The sequence below is a fragment of the Equus przewalskii genome, chromosome 2 (assembly GCF_037783145.1).
Source record: "Equus przewalskii isolate Varuska chromosome 2, EquPr2, whole genome shotgun sequence".
NCBI classification, from domain to species: domain Eukaryota; kingdom Metazoa; phylum Chordata; class Mammalia; order Perissodactyla; family Equidae; genus Equus; species Equus przewalskii.
Window position 1 is genome coordinate 44,332,224 of NC_091832.1, and position 21,594 is coordinate 44,353,817.

Genomic DNA, 21,594 nt, shown 5'->3' on the forward strand with positions numbered 1-21,594 from the left:
TCAGAGCTTGGGTAGAACAGGGCATCCTCCACGTGATGGAGTGAGACTTCAGTGGAATAACGCAGGTGAAGTGAAACGCACAGCCTGGACTTCCAAATGGTTGAGGTCTCACCCCTATTGCCAGCCTAGTCCCCAAAAGGGGTAGGTTTGGGTGGGAGGGTGGGAGAGGAGGCTCTGAGCCTTTCCAGCAGGGCCCCTATGCTGTTCTTGGCCTGGTGAGTGCCCGTTTATCCCAGTGTTATTTTCCTGAGTGCCCCTCTCCCTAGGCCAACATTATCTGGTGTGTTATTCTGAGCTCTCAGAAAGCAGCCCCTGTCTCTGCCCCTCTTGCAATCACAGTCAAGCCTGGAGCCTGACCCACAGAAGGTGGTCAATAAAGTCTTACTAATCAGTTAGAAAAAACTCAGAGACAATATTCAAGCTGGGTTTTGAAGGATGAGTAGGAGTTTGCCAGTGGGAAGAAAGCAACTGAATTCTAGGCAGAAACTACTTGTTCTTTTAAGGGTCCTCCCTAGCCCTGGTTCCATTTGTGCTCTAAGTCATAATAACAATAATAACAATGGCTAATGTTTTTGGGCCAAGATACTAATCAAAGTTCTTTTACTTGTATTAACTCATCTAACTCTGACAACGACCTTAGGTGGTAGAAAACATTACCCTAGTAAGGGGTAAAGCTGGTATACAAGACCGGGGGGTGCTTTAGAAACGAAGGCTTCATTAGTTTCCCTCTGGAGGGGCAGTAGGAGATAGATGTTTGTTCCTGATACTCGGACTTATTTAATCCATCCATTCTTGTCTTCGTCTAATCAAGTAGCATTTACTGAGCATCTGCCACAGGCCGTACACGGGGAAGGGAACACAGCAGCCAAGGTTAACCAAGTGCATAAGTGAACAAGTACAGTAATGCCAGGCTGCAGTAAGGGCTCTGAGGAAAATAACCAGGATGATGTGGTGGAGGGCAGCTGGGGGGAGCTGAGGGCACACTCATGGGCAGAGAGGGGTGCTGAGCCTGAGACCCCAGAGGATGAGAAGAAATCAGACATGGGAAAAGCCAGGAAAAGTTCAAAGCAGAGGGAACAGCAAGTACAATGCCCCAGAAGTTGGAATAAATTTAGAGGAAAGAAAAGGAGACCAGTGTGGGTGGAGATGGAGGGACTCAGTGTGGGCTGAGGATGGAGAGTGGGGTGAAGGTAGAGAGGTGAGTGAGGGGAGGGGTGTAGGGAGGAGGGTGGGAGGGGAGAGTGGGCTGGTGGCGGGGAGAGTGGTCTACTTGGTGCTCTAGATTAGAGATGTCAAGGAAGCCACTGGCTGTGTGAGTCGAGAGTCCAAGGAGGGCTTGAGGCTGCACACACAGACTTGGGAGTTGTATTTAAAGGCATGAGCCTGGGTGAGCCAAAGGTCAAGTGTGGATAAAGACGAGAGGAGCTCTGTGCCCTGCAGCCCTTCAAGTCCAGGGAGGAGGAGGGAGCAGCAGGGGGATGGAGACAAGCGGCCAGCGAGGTGGGAGGAGAAGCAGGAGAGCCTGGTGTCCCGGGGGTCCAGGGAGGAGAGGTCAGCAAGGAGGAGGGAGTGACCTGCGGTGTCAGAGGCTTCTAAGAGAAGCCTGAAGAGGAGGACTGAGCACTGACCCTGGTGCTTAGCAGGGGGACATCCCTGGTGACCTTGAAGAGAGCTGTCCTGGTGGCTGGGGGCCAAAAGCCTGACCAGAGTGGGTTCAACAGAAAACAGGAGGAGAGATTTTAGACAGTGCACAGAGGCAACTCTTCCAAGAAATCTGGTGCGAGGAGATGCTCTTTGTCAGTTCAGGCTGCCGTAACAAAAATACCAGACTGGGGGACTTGAACAACAGTTTCTCACAGTTCTGGAGGTTGGCAGTCCAAGATGGAGGTGCAGGAGATTTGGTTCCGGTGAGGGCCCTCTTTCTAGCTTGTAGCTTGCTGCCTTCTCACTGTGTCCTCACATGGTGGAGAGAGGTCTCGTGTCTCTTCACTTTATAAGGGCCCCAGTCTCATCATGGAGCCCCCTCCTCATGACCTCATCCAAACCTAATTACCTCCCAAAGGCCCCACCTCCACATACCATCACATTAGGGTTTCAACATATGAATTTTGGGGGACACAAACATTCAGCCAATAGCAGAGAGGAGAGAAAGGGGTGGTAACTGAAGGGGAATGTTGGGGGTCAAGAGATTGCTTTTCCTTTTCTAAGACGGGACATATTAAAGAATGGTTACATGCTGATGGGAAAGATCCAGAAATAGGATACATTGATGATTTCGTGAGAGGGTGAGGCCTGTTACAGGGATGTCCTCAAGGAGGCAGCGGTATACGAGATTAATGCCCAAGTGTTGGGGTGGGCCTCAGATGGGGACAAGAAACTTCTTCCATAGTATCAAGAGGGGAGGCAGAGCCGGGTGTAGATGTTGCTGGAGGTTAGACATGGAGGCAGGAGTGTGTGAAAATTCTCTTGCATTGCTTCTATGTTTTCAAAGAAAGGGCAATGGAAGTCATCAGCTGAGAGGGAGGTTGGGGGAAGAGGGGCTGGCATCTGACCAGAGGTGGGAAATAGTCACTTGGATTTCAGGATTGCCGGGCAGCCCCAAGGGCTCGCTGGGGTTAGGAGTGGTGTCATCAGGAGAAAGCACGCTAGTATTTTAACGGAATATAAAGGGTTGTTAACTAGGTATAAGGATCTGTAAACTAGGTAACTGGAGGGATGAAAAAACAGTAGCAAGTGCAGGAAGCAGCTACCACTCCTAGGGTGGTGGTAAAAAGTAGAAGCTGGAAGGAGGGGCCCCTCAACGAGGGGATGCTGGGCTGGGGCTGGGGCCTCTGAGGAGAAGAAAACGAGGCTGGTTCTCCAAGTGTCAGAATAACTGCAAACTGGATTCAACTGCTGCTTCTGGAACGTCCCAACTGCCACCTCCACCATGAAGAAGCAAGATGGGTGACAACGACAGAACAGAAACAAGCAGGAAGCCAACAGGAAGCAGTGTCTTCTTCCCCCTCTAGCCCTGCAGTCTCTCCCCAGCCCCTTATTGAAAGAGCCTAACCAGGAGCTGGCAAAGCAGAAATGTGGTTTGCAGTGAAGAATAGCAGGGTGGGTTTGGAGCTTGGTCGACTGGCACAAGTAGGCCTGAGTTTAAATCTAGACGAGTCAGTGTGCTGTATTTCTTCCCACCGTGGTAAGCCAGGATTGGGCTTCTGCTAGGTGACTACACTGCCTCCAGATAGAGGGAGTGGAGGTGTATGCAACTGAGTGATTACAACACAGGGCCCTGGAATGTAACTGGTAAGAACAGGAAGGGGTGAGGGTAGGTGAAAAGTAGTCCAGTCAATGGGCTGTAGGCCGGAGGAGGAAGACCCTTGCTCCTCCATGGACAAGAAACATCAACGTCAGCATCAGCATCCCTGGGAGCTTGTGAGAAATGTAGAATCTCAAGTCACTGAGACCTGCTGAATTGGAATCTGCATTTTATCCAGATACCCAGGGGATTTCTGTCTATATGCCAGTTTGAGAAGCACTGGTAGAAGAATTTTTGGAACTGGGAAACGAGAAAGGATGAGCTGGAAAGCTAGGAGGTGGTGCTCGGAGGGTGGGTGGCTTGAATCTGAGATTGTGAAGGGGTGCAACTTGAGAGTGTACCTGACCGCAGCAAGGAGGGCTTGCACAGGGGCACAGTCTCGGGGCCCGAGCTTCTGAGCTGGTCACTTTAGGTAGGAAGAAGCCAAGCGCTCTCGGGCATTGGGACCCCGGCGCCAGAAGGGCCTCACCTCCCCAAGTTAGTGGGGTCGACTCCCATCCCACTAGCTGGTAACTTATGGCTTAGCAGATCTCCTTCTTTCTTTTCTCTTTCCAAGACTTTCCAAAGTAAAGCGAACCCCTTTATTTCTCTTTGGGCTCGTCCAGTCATGCTCCCCCCTCCGATCGTTCGCAGTGGGACATGCCACCGGGCCTCCTTCCTCCCCCGACAACCCACCGGGCCTACGAGAGGATGGGCTTTGCATCCAGGGGAGACCAATTGCTCCCCGATCGTGCAGAACAGGGCGAAGCGGTGGCGGCCGAGGGGCGTGGCGGAGCGATTGGTACGGCCTGGGCCCTGCGTGCTCTGCGCGCTGTGGGCTCTTTGCGTCTGCGTAGTTCGTCCAACTCCCTTTCTGCCTCCGCTGCCGCCATGGCGCCCGTGGTTAGTATGGCTCCGCGTGAGGCCGCGGCTCCGGGAGAGGCACGTGGGCCTCGCCGGCCTGGCCTCTGCCCAGCTCGCGCGGGGCGGCGCACTGCAGCGGCCGGCCGGGGCTGGGCTGGCAGGCGGCCGGAGCGGGCCAGCGCCGCCGCCGGGCCCCGCACGTTGCGGGCGGAGGAGGCCGCGGCCCGAGGCCGAGGGGGAGACCCGAGCTCTCGGAGGCCGCGGCTCGGGCTGGGGCCCCTTCCTGGGGCCGGCGAGGAGCTGGAGCGCCGAGGCTGCAGCCCTTGGAGCCCGGCCGGCGTGGAGCAGCCCGGGTCTGGGCCTGGTTACTTGGGCGGAGGGCGGGGGATGCGGAGGGGACCTGCCACCTTTGGGAGCCGCGCATCCGGGCAGCCTGCAGTCAGGACTCGGGGACGAGTGGGAGTGTCTACCGAAAGTGGCCTGGCCGGCCTGTTTTCGGAGAGAGGCCTGGTTTTGAGGACCCCTGTAGCGTGTCCGGAGGAAGTTAGTTCCTCAGGGCGCAGCTGTACAGACCCTTTTTGGTGTAGGGCGAAGGCCCGGTTCCATTCTCTCTTAGCCTGGCTGGGACTGGGCCGTGTGGCGCCCTCATGTCACTCTGCCTGCAGATTGCTCTCCTCCTGGGTTACTTGGAGAAAGTTTTCTTGTCCGCTGTTGGGACACCCTTGTGAACATTTCCGGTTCACCTTTCTGCCTGGGTGGGCTTTTAATGCTTGTATGCATTTGTATGCTTTTGGTCTAAAACCTCATGGGAGCTATCAAGCCTATTGTGGGCAGGTCTTTTACGTGCTGATTGAATATTCCCGGGGATTAGATCTTAAAGCAGTCCTTTTGATTGTTACTAGAAAGAGAAGTGTAAAAAGAAAAAAAAACAGTGATGTTTGCAGTAGTAAACGTTTGAAAAGTTGACCCAATTGATACAAGTTTTAGATGAAGTTCTTTTAAACATGAAGGGAGGTAAGATGTGTTCTTGAAAAGGTCTTTTTAGATTCTGCAAAACTTGTTAAAGTGGAAGCACAGGTAGGTTGTACAAACCCTTTTTCAATAGTGTTGGAGTTTGTAGAGGGAGATTAATAATAAGCTTCTTTCTGAGAGTAAAGGAACTGAACTTTGTAGGATGTGCTCAAACTGATAGTTTGAAAGTGTGAATTCGTAGGTTAAAGCAGTCAAAAGGCCAGAAATTGTTGACAGTTGTGTTATGATTAGAACCCAAGTTTTAGCCGTACCCTTGTCCCGGCTGGGGTAGATGTGCTGCCAGGATGTGCACTTCCTGTGGCTGTTCTGAGAAGGTAGGTGAGACAGGAATCAGGGAGAGCAGCTAAACCAGATCAGGACCCTAGCCTGGAGAGTTAGGACAAGTGTTGCTTTCAGATTAAGATTGTTTTAGATATGCAAGGCATTCGTATGCCTGTGCCATAATCCTGGAATGAAATAAATGAGTATTTCTTGAAACTTTATTTTGGAAATTTTAGGGCAAATAAAAGGCAGTGCTCATTTTATTGTGGTCTGTAAGCTCACAGACCTTCGTGCCCATAGAGGTTGGGGAGGCTGGAAAGTGTAAATAGGTCAAGAGTGCTAGAATGATTTCCCCTGCAGAAGGGCATGACCCCAGGCCCCTAAGCTTGTAGAGCAGCATCTTGGGTATTATCTCTCCTCCACTCTTGGACAGAGCATGGGTCTTGGCGCCCTTGCCGGGGAACACAACTCCGTGGGTTTTGCATTTGTATGTGCTTTTATACCTCTGGCATTTTGGGTTAATTTTTTTTTTTTTGAATGGTTGTGCCTTCATGTCTGTTATCATTTGTATACTTTCTTAGAAAAAGCTTGTGGCGAAGGGGGGCAAAAAAAAGAAGCAGGTTCTGAAGTTTACCCTTGACTGCACCCACCCTGTAGAAGATGGAATCATGGATGCTGCCAATTTTGTAAGTGATACCATTGATGCCACTCAGGACAGTATGGAACCTTTCGAGATAGTGCTGAGAAAACCTACTGGAGCATGTTTCTGTTTTCAGGCTCCTAGGCTGCTCTGCAGATGTGGCTCTGCCATTTAACTCTGGATCTGGTCTAGTTAATTGGTTTCTAAGTCTTGCTTTCTCGTGTGTATAACAGAGTTGTGAGGAATAAACTGATGTGCTAGAGAACTACCTTATTTTCTTCTTTTCCTCCTTTTGTTTCCAAAAATGAAATCACTTAAAAGTTACTGGGCAACAGGCAAACTCCATTAGATCTGACATCCTTGGTGTGTGTAAGCGTTAGCTGTGGGCCCTGAGCCTCACAAACAAGGGGGCGCCTCCCTCCTGGGCCTGACTCCTTGGCTGTGGAGTGTGGGACAGATGGTAGCATCTCCTTAAGCTTCCCATTTTATTAAGCATCAGAGCTTTCGTGTTTATGTTAAAATGTCCTGCTTGTTAACTTGCACTTGGAGCTTGTTTTTTTTTTAAGACCTTGCTCTGTCTTGATATTTTGCTCCTATATTTGGCCCCATTCCCCAGTATTCCTCTATTTCACTTAAATCTAGAAAAGTTAACCTCATTGCCACATTTTGACTCTGTAACTTGGTTTTGTACTCTTTTTTTTTGAGGAAGATTAGCCCTGAGCTAACATCTGCTGCCAATCCTTCTCTTTTTGCTGGGGAAAATTGGCCCTGAGCTATCATCTGGGCCCATCTTCCTCTATTTTATTTGTGGGACGCCTGCCACAGCGTGGCTTGATGAGCGGTGCGTATGTCCGTGCCTGGGATCTGAACCGGTGAACCCCGGGCCGCTGAAGTGGAGCATGTGAACTTAACTGCTGCGCCACCGAGCCGGGCCTTACTGTTTTCTTCTCTAATAGTCACACTTGGGGGATTCAGACTTACTGTGCAGAAGCCTCCTGAATTTACGTTTGCTCTTCAGTCTCCAGAAGGTCAACTATTGCTGAGATAATTTCATTACAGCAAGAATAATTTTCAAATAAAGAAAAGTTAAAAACTCAGCGTATAGCCACTAATTACACAGAGTGGAATTGGGGCAGCTTCTTGTAGTTCACGGCCCTTGGGTAGATTCCTTTCGTGTCCCTGCACTGCCCCAGAAGTCCTTCAGTTGGCTTCTTAGTTCTCTCTTTCTCTCCATTGTCATCTTGCTTTTCTCTCTGTCCTCGTTTTCCTTCCTAACCATAGTGGTTTCTTCCAGTCTGTGTCCATGGTGGCCTTATCCTGCCATCATTCCCTCCTCCCTTCCTCTATGCTCATCTGTGTCTGTGATTGTCTTTCCTTCTAGATGCCTCGTTAGGATAGGAAACTTGAGTTGTCTGTGAGTCTAGTCTAAGAAGGAAAAGTCAAGATTTCTGATCTAATCACTCTTTACCCCATGATCGGTTGACATACTGTGTATTAGAGTTTTTAAACAGGATTTTAGAGTTTTCAGCTGAAAGGAACTTCATATCATTGCAACAGCAAGAAAACCAGAGTCCTCCTTTTTGGACAAAGAACCCTGAAGCCGATGGAGGTGAATGACCAGCCCAGGTTTCCACAGGGGTTTGCCGAGAGTCCTCTCTGGGCTCTGCCCTGTCTGTACTGTGCACGTGGCCCCTGATCGGATCTGTAGTTGTCTGGTCACTGTGTGTTTTTGCTCCTTCTACTGGATTGAAGACTTATTTTCTCTGATCCTACTGAGGAGTGCTCTATACTCCTTAGCTTCAGAAGTGGCCTGCAGCCTTGGTTGCGGCACCTTGTAACAATTGGGCCCTGGGCTTGACCTGGAAGTCAAAGCCTTCCATGGAGAGGCATGTTGGACCTTCTGCGGGATCAGTGAATATGTTCACGTGAAGGTGGTGTTTTCATATTATTCGTGTAAATCAAGTTGAATAGTGTCATTTTCTAATCACTGTTCCTAGATTTCAGACCTTATATAATAGCTAACGATTTGCTATCATTTTTTTTAAGGGCTGAACATTTAAACAACTCTATCCGTTCAGTGTTAGGAGTGTAAAAAATAAAATACTCTGCTGGTGGGAGGGCTGAGCCTGTCACTTCACTGATTGGTCCATTTGATGATTTCTACAGGAGCAGTTTCTTCAGGAGAGAATCAAGGTGAATGGAAAGGCTGGGAATCTCGGTGGAGGGGTTGTAACCATTGAGAGGAGCAAGAGCAAGATTACTGTAACTTCTGAGGTGCCTTTTTCCAAAAGGTATGGTGGGAGATGAGTGTTGCTTGCCTGCGTCCTAGCACTAAGATTCCCACCCTCGCCCCGGACAGGAATGTTGCTGCCTGCAGAGGAATTTGTTTTGTGGTTGCATCCGTTAATTTCTGGAACAATGCCCAGTGCAAGGAGGCAGTGAATGAATGAATGTTAACATGGTACTTAAAAGTATTCAACTTTTGGTAGTTGTAAAAATTTTGTTTTGCGCAGGCTGCAAAGTATTTTCAAGTATTACTGCTTGAAAGACACTCAGAATTCCTTAGACTGTGTTCTTAAAAATGAAGATATTGCTTCCTCTGCCTCTAGATCATAGTGAAGAGCTTTCAGTTTTAATTCTGTTATTGTTTTTCCTGTAAGTGCCACTATAGCTGGATGAGGACTCTGACATCTCAGTTCAGACTGCAGTCGCTCCATTTAGTGCCTGTGAGCACGTTTTGCCCCCAAGTCAGATACATCAGTTCACTTGCTCAGCTGTATTATACAGTTTTTGTTTTGAGGATAAGGTTAAAACACTTCCCAAGTCACTAAAGAATTGGACGTGTGCATACTCAGCTCCTAGCCCAGAGCCTGGCATGTTGTATGAGGAGCTCTGAATCAAACTGAATCAAGTAGTGGGAAATTGGAAGATGTGTTGGGACAAAATGGTGATAGTTAAGCCTTTGCTTTTATTTTTAACTAAATCGGTCACGAGATGACTTTAAAGCTTTGCTGAAGTACTCGTATTCTGCCGGCTGAGTTATGTGCAGAAGGCAATGTGCGAGAGAGACCCGTGCACCTGGGACTTGCTAGGCTTCCCCAGAGCCCTTGGGGAAGGTCTTTCTGGGACCCGTTTTCCGTCTCCTAACACGTCGCACTTCAGTTTTCACAGATATTCTCTTCTTTACCCAGCGGAGCAGGAAAGGAGCCTTAATCTTCTGTTAAAGTTTGCCTATCTCGATGATAATAGTTTTATGTTCATGAAACATTCAAGGTGTTCCTAATCTAGAACTTTTTCTTGCTCGTCTCTGAACTTCTGCAGCTTTTTACCCCAATATTCTATTATGAAAATTTTCAAACCACTGGAACTTTTGAATTAATTACCTCACCTGAATACAATGTGGTAGAAATAATAAATGAACAAGAAGAATACTTTTTAGATGGAACGACCAAATTGATTTATTTTTATGTAGGGAAAAGTGGATAGAATTGAACTGAGATCTTCACATCTCTGTGAAGATTGCTTTGTTGGCATAAGTAACACTGTTGAACAGTATTCATTTCTTGGAGATGGTGAGTTTCTTGGTTCATTATCATTCGGGTCCTTGCTAATATGTCAGAGGTTGCCTGTGCTTCTAATTTAGTCCTCATAACTGTTTGAAGAGATGTTAAGTATCATGAGTCCCATTTTATAGAGAGGGAAACTGAGGTTCGGGAAGGTTAATTTTCCCAGCAGTGTGTTTGCTTGGCTTTTGTACCCTCTTCTCTGTATGGCTTTGGGAAGATGCTGGAATAGATAATATTCCAGGGGCTCGTAAGCAGACAGGTGGGAGAGGAAACAACGTTGCGGGTGTTAGGTTGAGCACAAAAGCCCTTGCTGCCCTTATAGAAATAGCAGGTTTCCTAACGGGCAGTTTGTGGTGGTGACTGCTTAGCTGTCACCCAGGCTAAGGCTGCGGTTGGGCAGACAGGCTGAGAAGGCTGGGTGCTCTCCCCGCAGAGCTGGAGCGCCTGCAGTGGCGGGGGTGCCCCTGTTCCGGGACGTTGGGTAGTGAGCGCCACATGTTAGAGGTGAGAGTGTGTAACAGTCCCAATAAGCAATCTTGATAACCTGAGCAACCTCAGGGAGGCTTGGATCAATGAGGTGATGTATGGAAAGTGCTTGGAGCTCGTTGGAAACCCAGTGATTTCTCAATAAAAGGTATTAAGGTTGTGCTTAATTGTCACATTACTACCATGATATCTTTCTCCACTGGTTGCTAAAAACCATTTCATGGGTGTTTGCTGTTGTTTAATGGACAGCTGTTGCATCTTCTCGTCTGTTCTCATTTTTATTACCAGTTTAGATGAAATGTGGCCGATATTTATTCTTGTTAGAACATTGGCTGGGTATATTTGCTTTATCTTTGCCATTTTTGAGCTGTGGGAAAACACCTTGAATTGTAATGATCTTGAATGCGTGGGTTTCATAAAAGTTACATTGTTTCAAAATGTAAGAAGGCTGTGTGTCTAGTGGAGTTCTCAAGTGTTCTTTCTCTGCAGGTATTTGAAATATCTCACCAAAAAATATTTGAAGAAGAATAATCTCCGTGATTGGTTGCGCGTAGTTGCTAACAGCAAAGAGAGTTACGAATTACGTTACTTCCAGATTAATCAAGATGAAGAGGAGGAGGAAGACGAGGATTAAAATTCATTGATCTGGATATTTTGTATGACTTCTTGAATAAAACTTGGGAACCAAATTGGTGGTTATCCTTGTATGTCTGCAGTGTGACGTGAACAGAAAATTGGAAATCGTAGTAAAAGGGCTTCCTTTGGGCTGCCATTCATTTACTTGTAATTAGACTTTTTTCTGCTTGAAAATGTCAGTTCTCCTGGTAGCAGTACCGGAACCGAAGCCTCCAGCTCTTTTAAGGGGACTGCCGGCAGTTTGACGCTGAGCAGGTGGGTGAGGGTGTGGGGCTGTGAGCTTCGGTTAGTCACTCTTTTACTGTAAAAAGTATGACATTTTTATCTGCTTTCCTCAAAGGGTCAGTAGTACAAATGTGAGGACTCAGTTCACTGAAAGCAAAGCCATTGACTTCTGTCTGAGGTTCTCTTGTGAGAAAATGGCAGTCGAGAAAAACGGCTCTGGGGCATTGTCTTTTCATTTTTTGATTACAGATTACTCTTCAGGCACACAATTATTATATATGTTAATCGTTTTTCTTCCTATAGAAATAAAATGTGGTCCTTTGGTCTTGCTGCCTATTCTTATTTCCCTCAGGAAAGGGTTTGGAGAGCGATTGTAAAAGTCCCAGGTTTTAAATTAAGTAAAAGTGTACAAAAATGAATTTGTAAATGATCGTTTCTACAAGTCTTTGTAACAGACTGTCACTTTGGCCCCCAGCAGGGGGAGCTGGAGAGGAGGGAGAGTCCTGCCTGCTCTGATAGCCGGAGCGCTGGAGGCTTCTCCGGTGGGTGTGCAGGAGAGCCGCTGGGAGATGGTCCATGCTGAGGAGATGAGGGAGAGGTTGAGATGCCCTGGGAGTAGTCGCTTTCATGCCAGTTAGGCCGTGGCTGAATTTAATGTCAAAAGTCCTTCGACAAACTGACATTAAGTAGGGCCAAACTGAAAGTGGTGTTCCCGCAGAAAACCACGTCTGTCTTGGGAGTTTTGCCCTGTGTGGAGCCTAGAGAGCTGTGAAAGGTGGTTCATGAGGCTGTAACGATGTAATTGTTGTTGACAGAAAATCGAGTATACTTTCAAAAGAGACCCTGATGCCTTGTGGTGCCCTTCTAGCATCTAAACAATTCTGCAGAACTGTCTGCATTGTCTTAAAATGACGGTGTATAAAATTCATGTTTTTAAAGAGCTTGCCTACAGCCAATTTCCACACCTGAAATTCTTGTGTTCTGCTAGTTGCCTAGCTGGAAATTAAGTGTCTGAGTCCTGCCTTGGCTCCAATTTAACATTTGGTGCTCCTTGGATTGAGTTTAACATGTTGAGGCTTTGCAATTTCATTTGTGGTAAAGGCTCTAGCATTTTCTATTTCTATGCAAATTTCTTGAAGCAGAATTGTTTGCAGGTTCCTCTGCCCTCACAGAAGGCAGGGGTCCTTTCAGATTTAACTGAGGCATCAGTTGCTCTTTGGCGCTGCCCCTTCCATGATCACTAACTTTGTTAGTAAGTTCATGACTTGGGTTTGCAAATTTCACTTGTTTGCTGCGATGATGTTCCCTTGTAGTAATTCTTAGTTTGGTTGTAAAAAATTAACCCTGGGCTGAAATTAGCATATAAGTTTTTAGAAAATTACTCCCAGATTTTAAAACTTGTAATAAAATGGAAACTTTTTCTATGCCTTCTTGAACTCTTGTAATTGAGTTTTGATCACATTTTGTATTAAAGTGGCTAACACATGGCTACTATCGTGCAGGCTTTTTTCTTTTTTTAAAGGATTGGCATGTTAATCTGTTTAGCAACAAAAATTTTGTTGTTTATCCTACTGATTAATTGCTGTACCAACACTGACCTTGGTCTTCGTTAAGCTTGAGAAAAAAAAGTCCTGTATTCCCATTTTTTCACCTTGATTGTGCCGCTGTGCCTCGGTGAGATTCTGGAGCTCTCCGTGTAGAATGTCTTCAGATTCAGAGCCTGGAGGAGAACTTTGCAAACAAATTATTTTTTCGCATGGGGGATGTGTCATGTGAACCTGAATCTTGTTACACCAGCTGTGCCCGAACCACATTTTAGACCGGTTTCCTTTTCATCTGTTTTGTCTCATGACCCGCCTGCCTGATCTGAAATATTCAAGGCACAGAAACGGATTGGGTCATGGAGAGTTTCAAGCTGAGATTTACGTTCATAAAAGTGAAGTAGGAAGTTGGTGCAGTCTTGTTCTCAGCTGGCTCTGGTTACCAGCACCCTCCCTTGGCTTGATCCACACCATCTCTGTTGAAAGCATTAATGTTTGTTTTCCTTAAAGCCTCAGCGACCCCCTTCTGTGGCTTTTTCCGGGCTGAAACTGCTCTTTTCTGAGTAGTGTCATCCTCGTACCTCTTCAGGAAGAGGTCCTAACTTCACCAGTGGTGCCTAGCACAGAGGTGTTCAGAAATGTTTGTGTGGGAGAAGGGGGGGAGTTAAATCATATCAAAGATTAAGACAGTCAGAATTACAGAATGTTCTGGGGTATTTAGACCACAGCCTTTTTCGGGGACATGATTTCTTGGAAGGTGCACAGGACCCGCTGTGGTGATAACGGGCCCTGGTGAACTCCCTGGAGCCTCAGGAGAGGCTGGAAGTTGGCTTTGGCAGCTTGCTTTCATTTTCTGACTTGCTGCTTGGTCATTCTCATGACTTCCAATGACACCTCCCCCCCGCCCTCCCAAGCTTATCAAGTGTGGGTAGCAGAGTAGCGTGCTTGGTCCCTCCTTGTGAGGGGTGTGCATGCCTAGGATGGGGCTCCTTGACAAGAGACAACCACAGATTTGGCCGTACCAAGCACACAGACCTCCCTGCAGGTAACCTCAGAGCACGAGGCTGGCTGAGGTCAGAAGCCCCCTGGGGAGAAGAGCCTGGATAGGCCCCTGCTGGAGGTGTTGGCTAATCACAGTGACGGGCCTCTGTTCTTTGGGGTGATAAGCTGTGGAGGTCACCTCTCTTTCTGGAGGTAGAGGAAGAGGACAGAGGCCTCGTCTGGGGGATTTGCCATCCCAGCAATCAGGCGGTGCTGAGGGGAGCAGGTGGAAGCCGCCTCAAAAGATGCCAAAGTGGTGCTTACCTCGGGGAAGAAAAAGTATGAATATGTGATCCAGACATTTTCCTATCTTTCCTGTATTTGGGAGGATTTGAGAATCCACACTTTTTTCTAGGCTATTTCAGGCCAACCTAAAACTGTCTGTTAAGGCTGTGCTAACCAGCTGAGTGAGTTAGCTGCTACCATGGGTGGAACCCAGAAAGAACCCCTAAGATGCTTTAATTTATGGCTTACACAAGTACTTCCTCAGGTTCAGGGCCACGGCCAGGAGTCTGCCTTTTTGGGAAGCCCCTCCCCCCCATCCCCGGCAACCCCAAGAGGTTTGGATACGGGTGGGGCAAGGCCCCCGCCTTGAGAAACAGGCTTCAAGTACAAGGTCTTGGTGGGCAGGGGGTGCTCACCCTTCATCTCAGAGGACCCTGCAACCCTGGGAGTGGTGGTCTCAGCCACTTCCGAGGAGGCTGCAGTTGCACCTGTGCCACTGGCTGTGGGGGCTGCAGGAACAAGTGCTTCACTGCCCTTCCGAAGCCTCGCGTCATGTCGGGGCCATCAGGTGGCCACAGTGGGACGTGTTGCTGGAGGAACTGTCCTGAGGTGGGACTTCAGGGGTGCCTGTGTGAGGAATTCCCGAACTGAGTGGGGTGTGTGTTGAAGAGACCCGCTATTGCAGCTCTGTTCTTGGAAAAACATTTTTTCCTTGGTGCTTTCATAACCAATATATTTTTTAAAAATATTTTGATTTTGAATTGTCACTGAGGTGTCATTACAAGCTCTGTGATCAGCATCCACAAGAATCTTGTCTCCTGAAATTGTAACCTTAATGATAGACTTGTTCTCAGAATTGCAGAGTTTATTGAATTTTTACCTTTTTAGGGATTGCTTTCAACATCAGGCATTTTTGGTCCATTGTCATTAAAATGCACATTTAATAGTTTAACAATCAGCTCTCCTTTAAATATTCCTGGAGATTTCTAGTCAAAAATCCATTTGTTTCTGCCATTCCAGTGTTGGTTTTGTTTCGCTGTTGGTCTGTAAGTAATGTCACCTAGCTGCAGCCACTGGCGAGAACAAGGATGGGGAGAGGATTATGGGGAGAGAGAGTGATGGGCCTCTCAACTCTAATTTGTTGCCAAATTAAGCAGTTGGCACTGCTCTTTCTTGAATGATGTCTTGACTGAGTCTCGCCCTGGGAATTGGAGCCAAGGTTAATGGTGTGTGCGTGTGGTGGGGTGCTCTCTGGTTATGGGAAATACTGTAAGTCAAAGTTTCTCTAAAGTGGGACAGGGAAACTGTGCAAGTGTCCAGACCTCATCCTGCCATCTGGAAGGGGTTGGAGGCAGGGCTGGTAACAGGGTGGGTGTGTTTGGCGGTGCTTAGGGTTTTTTCCTGGATGGTTGACATTCAGGAAGACAGGAAGTCTGGAAAGAGCAAGGCAACCTTGCCAGTGAAAATGCAAGCCTGCTAGAGTGTCAGTGATTTGGGGCCCCCTCGGCTAGATGCCCAGTGATGTGAAGTACAGCCTTAGACGTGAGAAGCCCTTGGCTTTCTTAGCCCTCCTTCCTTTGCCCTTGCAGGCCACCTGCCCTGGGCTGATTCAACATCTCTCTCTAGTGTGGTTTAAAAGTGATCCAGGAGATGAAGGGGATTCCCAGCACCCCGCACTGTGATCCCAGAGGCTGGACAGACCTGCTCTTGCCCAGCAATGAATGAAGAGGAGCTTTTGTTTGGGGCTTGCTGGCAATTCATGTGGATGGGAAGGCGGAGGAAAAATTTGCTATACATCTTTCCAGCCCTCCCCAGGCCATCCATCACCTTCTGGTTACCTTGGACTTACGGTGCCTTGAGTTGTGGCAACCTCCCCAAGAGGTCTTGCATGAGGGCCCTTGCCAAGCAGGTACAACTCTCTTGGTTCCCAGAAGGCCCCAGGAAAGGGATAGCCCTTCTGGAGATGGCAGTGTGGCTTGGGTACTCTTGAATGCCACCTAGATGGGGCAGGTGCTCTGCCAAGATGGGAGGGATTGGTGCTAGAGAGAAGAACTTCTGCCTGCTCTTGGCTTCCAAGTCACGCAGATCCTGCAGGTCCCTGGCAGCCACATGGGGCTCCAGTGTGTTCCACAGGCTGAAGGCAGTGAGTTTGAGGGTGCCCTCCCTTTACTGGACATTCTAGGTTAGTGGGCTGGCCATCCTGCCGGCCACTGAAACTTCTGCCTTCTGAACAGCTTTAAGACTTGCTGCAGCCGAGACTGGCGGCGCTCATTTAAAATTCCAGTCTTGCTCCCCAGGGCTTTGGCCTCCATCTTCACCTGTAACAACCGAGGGCTCGTGGCGGTTCCTTCCCGCTCCGCGACAGGTGTCGCTTCTGAGCGGGAGTTTTGGGCACAGAGAACGCTGATCCGCACCACCCCTAGGGGTCCGGATGTGTTTAAACTGGACCCAGCCTCGAGGGGCGTTTTGGAAGAGGGCACGTGGGTGGTGGGAGCCGGGTGCGAAGGGGTGAGGGAGGAGCCAGTCTGCACGGACTTTTCTGGAGGAATCAGACCCGCTGTCTTCAGAGTGGCCCTTCCTCAAGTGCGGAACATATTTTTCTTCCAATCCTCATTCGAAAGGTGACTAGAAGCGTGTCAAGTCCGGAATGGGGTGCGGGGAGGCGAGGGTCTCGGTGCGTGTGAGCGGAGTGCAGGAGCTCGCTGTTCGGTGGCGCGAGGACCCCGCCTCCGCGCCCTTGGGGACTCCCGGGGCCGAGCGCCTTCTGGAGGGGGCGGCGGCGGCCAGCTCTGCGCTTCCCCGCCTCCCACTGGGCCCGGCTTGCCCGAGTCCCCGCTGCCCGCTCGGCCGTCGGGTCCCGGGGCGCGCGGGCGCCTCGACGGCTCCCCGGGCCAGAGCGCGCTGTCTCCCACTCTCCACCCAATGGCTCAGGACTAGTCTCCCAACTTGTTCTCTGCTGTTAACTAGTCGCGCTGCCGGAACGATGGGATGGGGTTGCCACAGCAACCAGACTGGACGTCACAATCCGGGCATGTGTGCCGCCCCCCCGCCGTGCCGCCGGCGCTGCCGCCGCCACCCTCGGCCGGCTGCGGGACTCGGGCTGCGGGGCGCGGTGGGCGGAGCAGCCTGGGCTTTGCGGGGAGCAAGGCTAAAGCGGCCGAGAAGAAGGGGGTCGAGACGGGGGGGTGGAGGTTTGGGGGGTGGGGGGGCAGGCGGCCGCCATCTTCTCGCCGAGGCCGCCTCGCCCGCCGCGCGCGCCCGTCCGGCAGCGCAGGGGTTAAGGCTGGCACCGCGCCCGGCGGGAGGGGGGGCGCCCACCTCCCCTCCCCCCCGCGCCGGGCATGCGGGGCCCGCTGGGCACCGAGGAGGAGCTGCCGCGGCTGTTCGCGGACGAGATGGAGAACGAGGACGAGATGTCAGGTGAGCGGGGCGCCGGCTGCGCCCGGGGCCGGGGCGGCGGGGGGCGCGGGGACCGGCGAGGCTCCGGGACCAGACCGCGCGGGCGGCGCTGGCGGTGCGCGGGAGGGGGCGCCCAGGCTGCGGGCTGCGCTCCCGCCCTGCTGGCGCCGCGCGGCCAAGGGCGCGGGGCTAGGCGAGCGCCGGGGCGCGGCACGCGGGCGGCCAAGGGCGGGGTGCGATCGGGGCCACCCGGGCCGAGGCGCGGGCCAGGCGCGGGCGGAGGACCGCGGGGGGCCTGCGCTGCACGCCACGGGCGGGGAGGGGGCGCGGCGCCGCCGGGGTCAGCCCGCGTGCCCTTGAAGGGGGCGGGAATCGCGCTCGGCTCCTGGTGCCGCGCAACCCGCGCTGTGGCCCCACCGCCGCGCGCCTCTGGCCTTCTGGAGGCAGGCGGGACGCGGCCCCGGGTCCCTGGCCCATTTCGGCCCCAGGGCGCGTTGGGGTGGGTGGGGCCCGGAGCAGCGTGAGGACGAGCCGTGCTCCGGGACCTGGCGAGCGCCCTGGCCTGGGTGGTTTCTCTTGGGCCCACGAGGGCTCCAGGCTGGGGTGCACCGGCTTGGACTCCCACTCCCCTTCCGCTGCCGCTGAGTGCTATGACCGCCGCTCCCAAACACTTTGCCTGGGCCGCCGGCGTCGTCCTGGCACGCCCTAGTGCCTGCCGCCGTCTCCAGCCCGCGATGGACCAGGGTAGTGGCCTTCCCAGCCCACCCCGCTTTGGCTACCGGCCTGAGCCCAGGGCCACTGCCCCTGCTCTTGCCATCTCTCTCAGAATTCAGCATAAACAGGGCTTGTGCGTCAGTGGTAACCTTGCAGGATCATCCCTTAGTTAATTGCTCACCATTTGTTTGGGACGTTTCCCCTCCTGGCACAGCTAGGCAGGACCTCACCCTGTCAACCAACCTCCCTCCCTCTCTTATGGGGGACTGTGTTACTTCTTAGCTTCCCTGCACCAAATCTGTGGCCCCTCCTGGGCTCCTTAGAGACTTGTGGGAGCTCCGGGGGCCCTCCCTGGCCCAGGACTGTGCTGTCTGGCCCCAGGAGTGCCTTCCACGGGGGGGAGGGGGGGGGCGGGGGGGGGCGGGGAATATTCCGCAAATTGGCATCCCAACTCCAGTGTGCAGGAGGTGAGAAGGGGAGGACCCAGTGGGCAGCAGCCCCCCAGGCTGCTGGGTCTTCCTAGCCAGGGGGTTCCCTCCAGGAGGCCAGGCCTAGGGGGGCCTCCTCCCTCTTCCACTTGTTTGCTTGTTTTAATGCTGTGATGGCCCCCTGGCAGGAGCCTGGCCTCACCCCGCCTTTCAGACACCCTGGTTTTCAACTTTGCGAAGCTCCTGCTGGGGTGGAGGGAGTGGGGGTGACGTGGCCCCATGTGGGTGGGGTTGCTTGGACAGTGGTGGACTCTTACATCCCCGGGTCCAGGGAATCAGGCCCCTTTCCCCAGAAGGGAGCACAGGCACGGAAACCCGTAGCTCTTTTCTACCCAGGAGGCTGGCTCCTCCGTGAGCCGTTCACGGGCTTCCTCAGTAAGTGGTTCCCGCTGGTGCTCAGGGCGTGGCCCTTTTGTGGCACTGATAGGGGTAGTGGACGTGAATTGACAGGCTTGTTCCAGGACTTCATCAACCCCGTGATGGGGTCCCCTGTCCCCCTCTCCCACATACTCTGGCTCTCCCTGGTTGTTTCAGGGAGAGGGGAGCGTTGGAGGGGAGGAGGCCAGAGAAGGTACCCCAGGCTGGTGGCCACCCAACTCACTCTGTTTGGGCCAGAGGGGTTGGGCCTTGGTCGAAGTCACCTGCCCACCACCCATTCTCCCTCTGCCTCCTGCTGTGTCCATCACTTCTGGGCGGGGCGGGGTGGGGGTGAGGTTGTCCCCAGGGCCTCTAGGAATGTCCCAAAGCCCTGCAGAGGAGGGTCATGCTCCGGCCTCTCTGGCCTGGGGATTGCAGCCCCATCCTTCAGCAAGACTAGATGCTCCACCTGAACGTTCAGAGTGGGTCCTGAGCCTTCTCAAGCTCCCAGCTCCCCTCTGTGTCCCCGGTCCAAGCCATTGTCCACTCCTGCTGGTCTACTCCGGAGCCGCCTAACCAGTCCTCAATGACTGCGCTCCACTCTGCAGCCAGGGTCACCTTTGTAAATCAGACCCAGACCCCCGTGGCTTCGATTGACTGCAAAGCCCCTGCTCTGTCCCTCCGTCATCGCCCCCACTCCTCCTGTTCATGTGCTGCAGCCACACTGGCCTTCTTGCTGCTTCTAGAACCCCCCAAACTCCATCCTGCCCTTGAGCACTGGCTGTGACCTCTGCTGACCTGCTCTTTCCTGTGCTCACGGCTGCCTCCTTCCTTCCTGTCGTTTAGGTCCTAGCTCAAATGACACCAGAAGGAGTCCCTCCTTGACCTCCTGGCTCAAGTGTGGCCCCACCCCTGTCACTCTCAGACCCATCTGAATGCTGTATTTTTCTGGCAGCATTTTCTACTCCCTGGAATATTATCACCAGCCAACTTCTGTGTCAGTGGTAACTCCCTTGGTCACATGCCGTGCCTGGCACATGGCACTGTGCGGGCTCAAGAGATGGTTGTGATCTCAGTGTCTGAGGACTAGGAGTCGCTAGGTCACCCCTGGCCCCCGGATGCGATGACAGCCTCAGCCCAGGCCTCGTGTCTCTCCTGAAGTGCTAGCCAGTTGGCCCCCTAGCCCTCCATTGCAGCCGCTCTGCAGCCCTCAGCCTGAGCTGGAGACTGTGACCCGACCAGACCTAGAGCCAGTAGGTTCCAAAACATCACAGTTTGCGGGCGGAGGAGCTGGTGTTTGGGCAACGTCATGCTCATTTTTAAATCTGCAGCAGTTGGACTCGTTACTTGTCAAATCGACTTTCTTTTCACTCTGCCCCGTCTCCCACCTCCCCCTCAGCAGTATTCTTGTTTCCCACATGGGGGCTTTGCTGGACCAGCTTTCTGGCGTTGAGGCAGGTGGGCGAGCCTGCTTTGAGGAGGAGGGCAGGGTGAGTGCCTGCCTCTCCAGCTCAGGGACTGGCAGCTGCCAAATTCTCCCAGGGATTCAGAGGGCCAGGCAAAGGGAGCGCTCAAGGGTCAAATGAGTCCAGCTCTGCTGCTTGTTAGCTGCCTGACCTTGGGCAAGCTACCCAGCCCCTCTGCCTCAGTGTCCCCACTTGTAGAATGGGGCTCTAGCACTAGCTACCTCATAGAGGGTTATTATGAGGACGGGGGAGATGGTGCACGTGGAACATTTAGGTCACAGTGCCCAGCACATCATAGGTGCCCAATAAACTGTGACTATTACGATTGGCACCACCCAAGGCGGGGCAGTTGACCTGCCTTCCTCAAGGAAATGCTTCCGAGACTTGCACCTTCATCCAGTAAGCAGGGGGGCATGGGGGCCTGGGCCAGGGGAGGGCTAGGAATGTGAAGCCCATGGAGGGGCTGGAGCGAGGGAAGGAGGGAGGGGCTCAGCACTCTGGGCCTTTCCCTCAGAAGTTCCTCAATCACACACAGCCAGGGGGGTGGGTTTTCCAGAGCTGGTGAGTCCAGCTTCTCTCCTGGCCAGGTAGTGTGACCACCCTGGCCCAAGAGACACTTGACTGGCCCATGCCCCCCAGCCCACAGGACTGCCCCCAGCCATGTGAGCATCTTAGGCTTCCTTGGACCCAGGGGCAAGGAAAGAGTGATAGCTATGATTCCCAAAGGTCCTTGCCTTCTTAGCTTGTCCCCCACCATGGGGAAATGTGGGTTTGGGGGTCCCAAGAAGCCTGATTATATTTAATACTCTTTGCTAGGAAGAGAGAGGCAAAGTGATCATCACAATTTGCCCAGTGGCTTGACCTGGGGCATCTTCACCTCACTCCAAATTGATCAGAGACTAAGATCCATCTATCATTTCATCAGTTCATTCAATCTCCCACCCACTTATTAATCCACCCACTTGTGTATCCACCCTCCCACCTAAACGTCTACCCATCCAACCATAAAACATCCACTCACCACCCACCAGCCATCCATCCAACCCACTCATATCATCCATCCTACCCCCTCTCCATTCTCCATCCATCCATCCATTCATCCATCCATCCGTTCATCTATCCATCTATCCATCCTGCTCACTCCATCCATCCACCCATCTTTCATCCATCCATTTATCCTACCCATTCTCCATTCACCATCCATGCATTCTACCCACTCTCCATCCTCCATCCATCTACCCATCCTTCATCCGTCTATCCATCCTACCCACTCTCCATCCTCCATCCATCCATCCCACTCTCCATCCATCCATTCATCCATCCTGCCCACTCTCCATCCAGCCATCCATTCATTCATCCATCCATCCACC

The 21,594-nt window shown here is 51.8% G+C and overlaps 2 protein-coding genes across 12 annotated transcripts in view; both read left to right on the forward strand.

Moving 5' to 3' along the window:
* Nucleotides 1-4,050: 4,050 nt before the first annotated feature.
* On the forward strand, nt 4,051-10,821 carry RPL22 (ribosomal protein L22). The gene is made up of 4 exons (XM_008532266.2): nt 4,051-4,186; nt 6,022-6,126; nt 8,247-8,371; nt 10,622-10,821. Exons 1-4 carry the CDS (start codon nt 4,175-4,177, stop codon nt 10,764-10,766), a joined length of 387 nt encoding a protein of 128 aa, XP_008530488.2. The 5' UTR covers nt 4,051-4,174; the 3' UTR covers nt 10,767-10,821.
* Nucleotides 10,822-16,865: 6,044 nt separating this feature from the next.
* Nucleotides 16,866-21,594, forward strand: part of CHD5 (chromodomain helicase DNA binding protein 5) — a 66,788-nt gene continuing 62,059 nt past the window's right edge. For 8 of the 11 annotated variants that reach the window (XM_070611019.1, XM_070611018.1, XM_070611022.1 and 5 more), the window contains exon 1: nt 16,866-17,220. In XM_070611019.1, the coding sequence (XP_070467120.1) occupies nt 17,142-17,220 (79 nt within the window). In that variant the 5' untranslated portion in view covers nt 16,866-17,141. Of the gene's footprint in view, nt 17,221-20,540; nt 20,624-21,594 lie in introns of those variants that run through there. The other 3 variants (XM_070611028.1, XM_070611029.1, XM_070611023.1) reach the window with 2 other exon arrangements.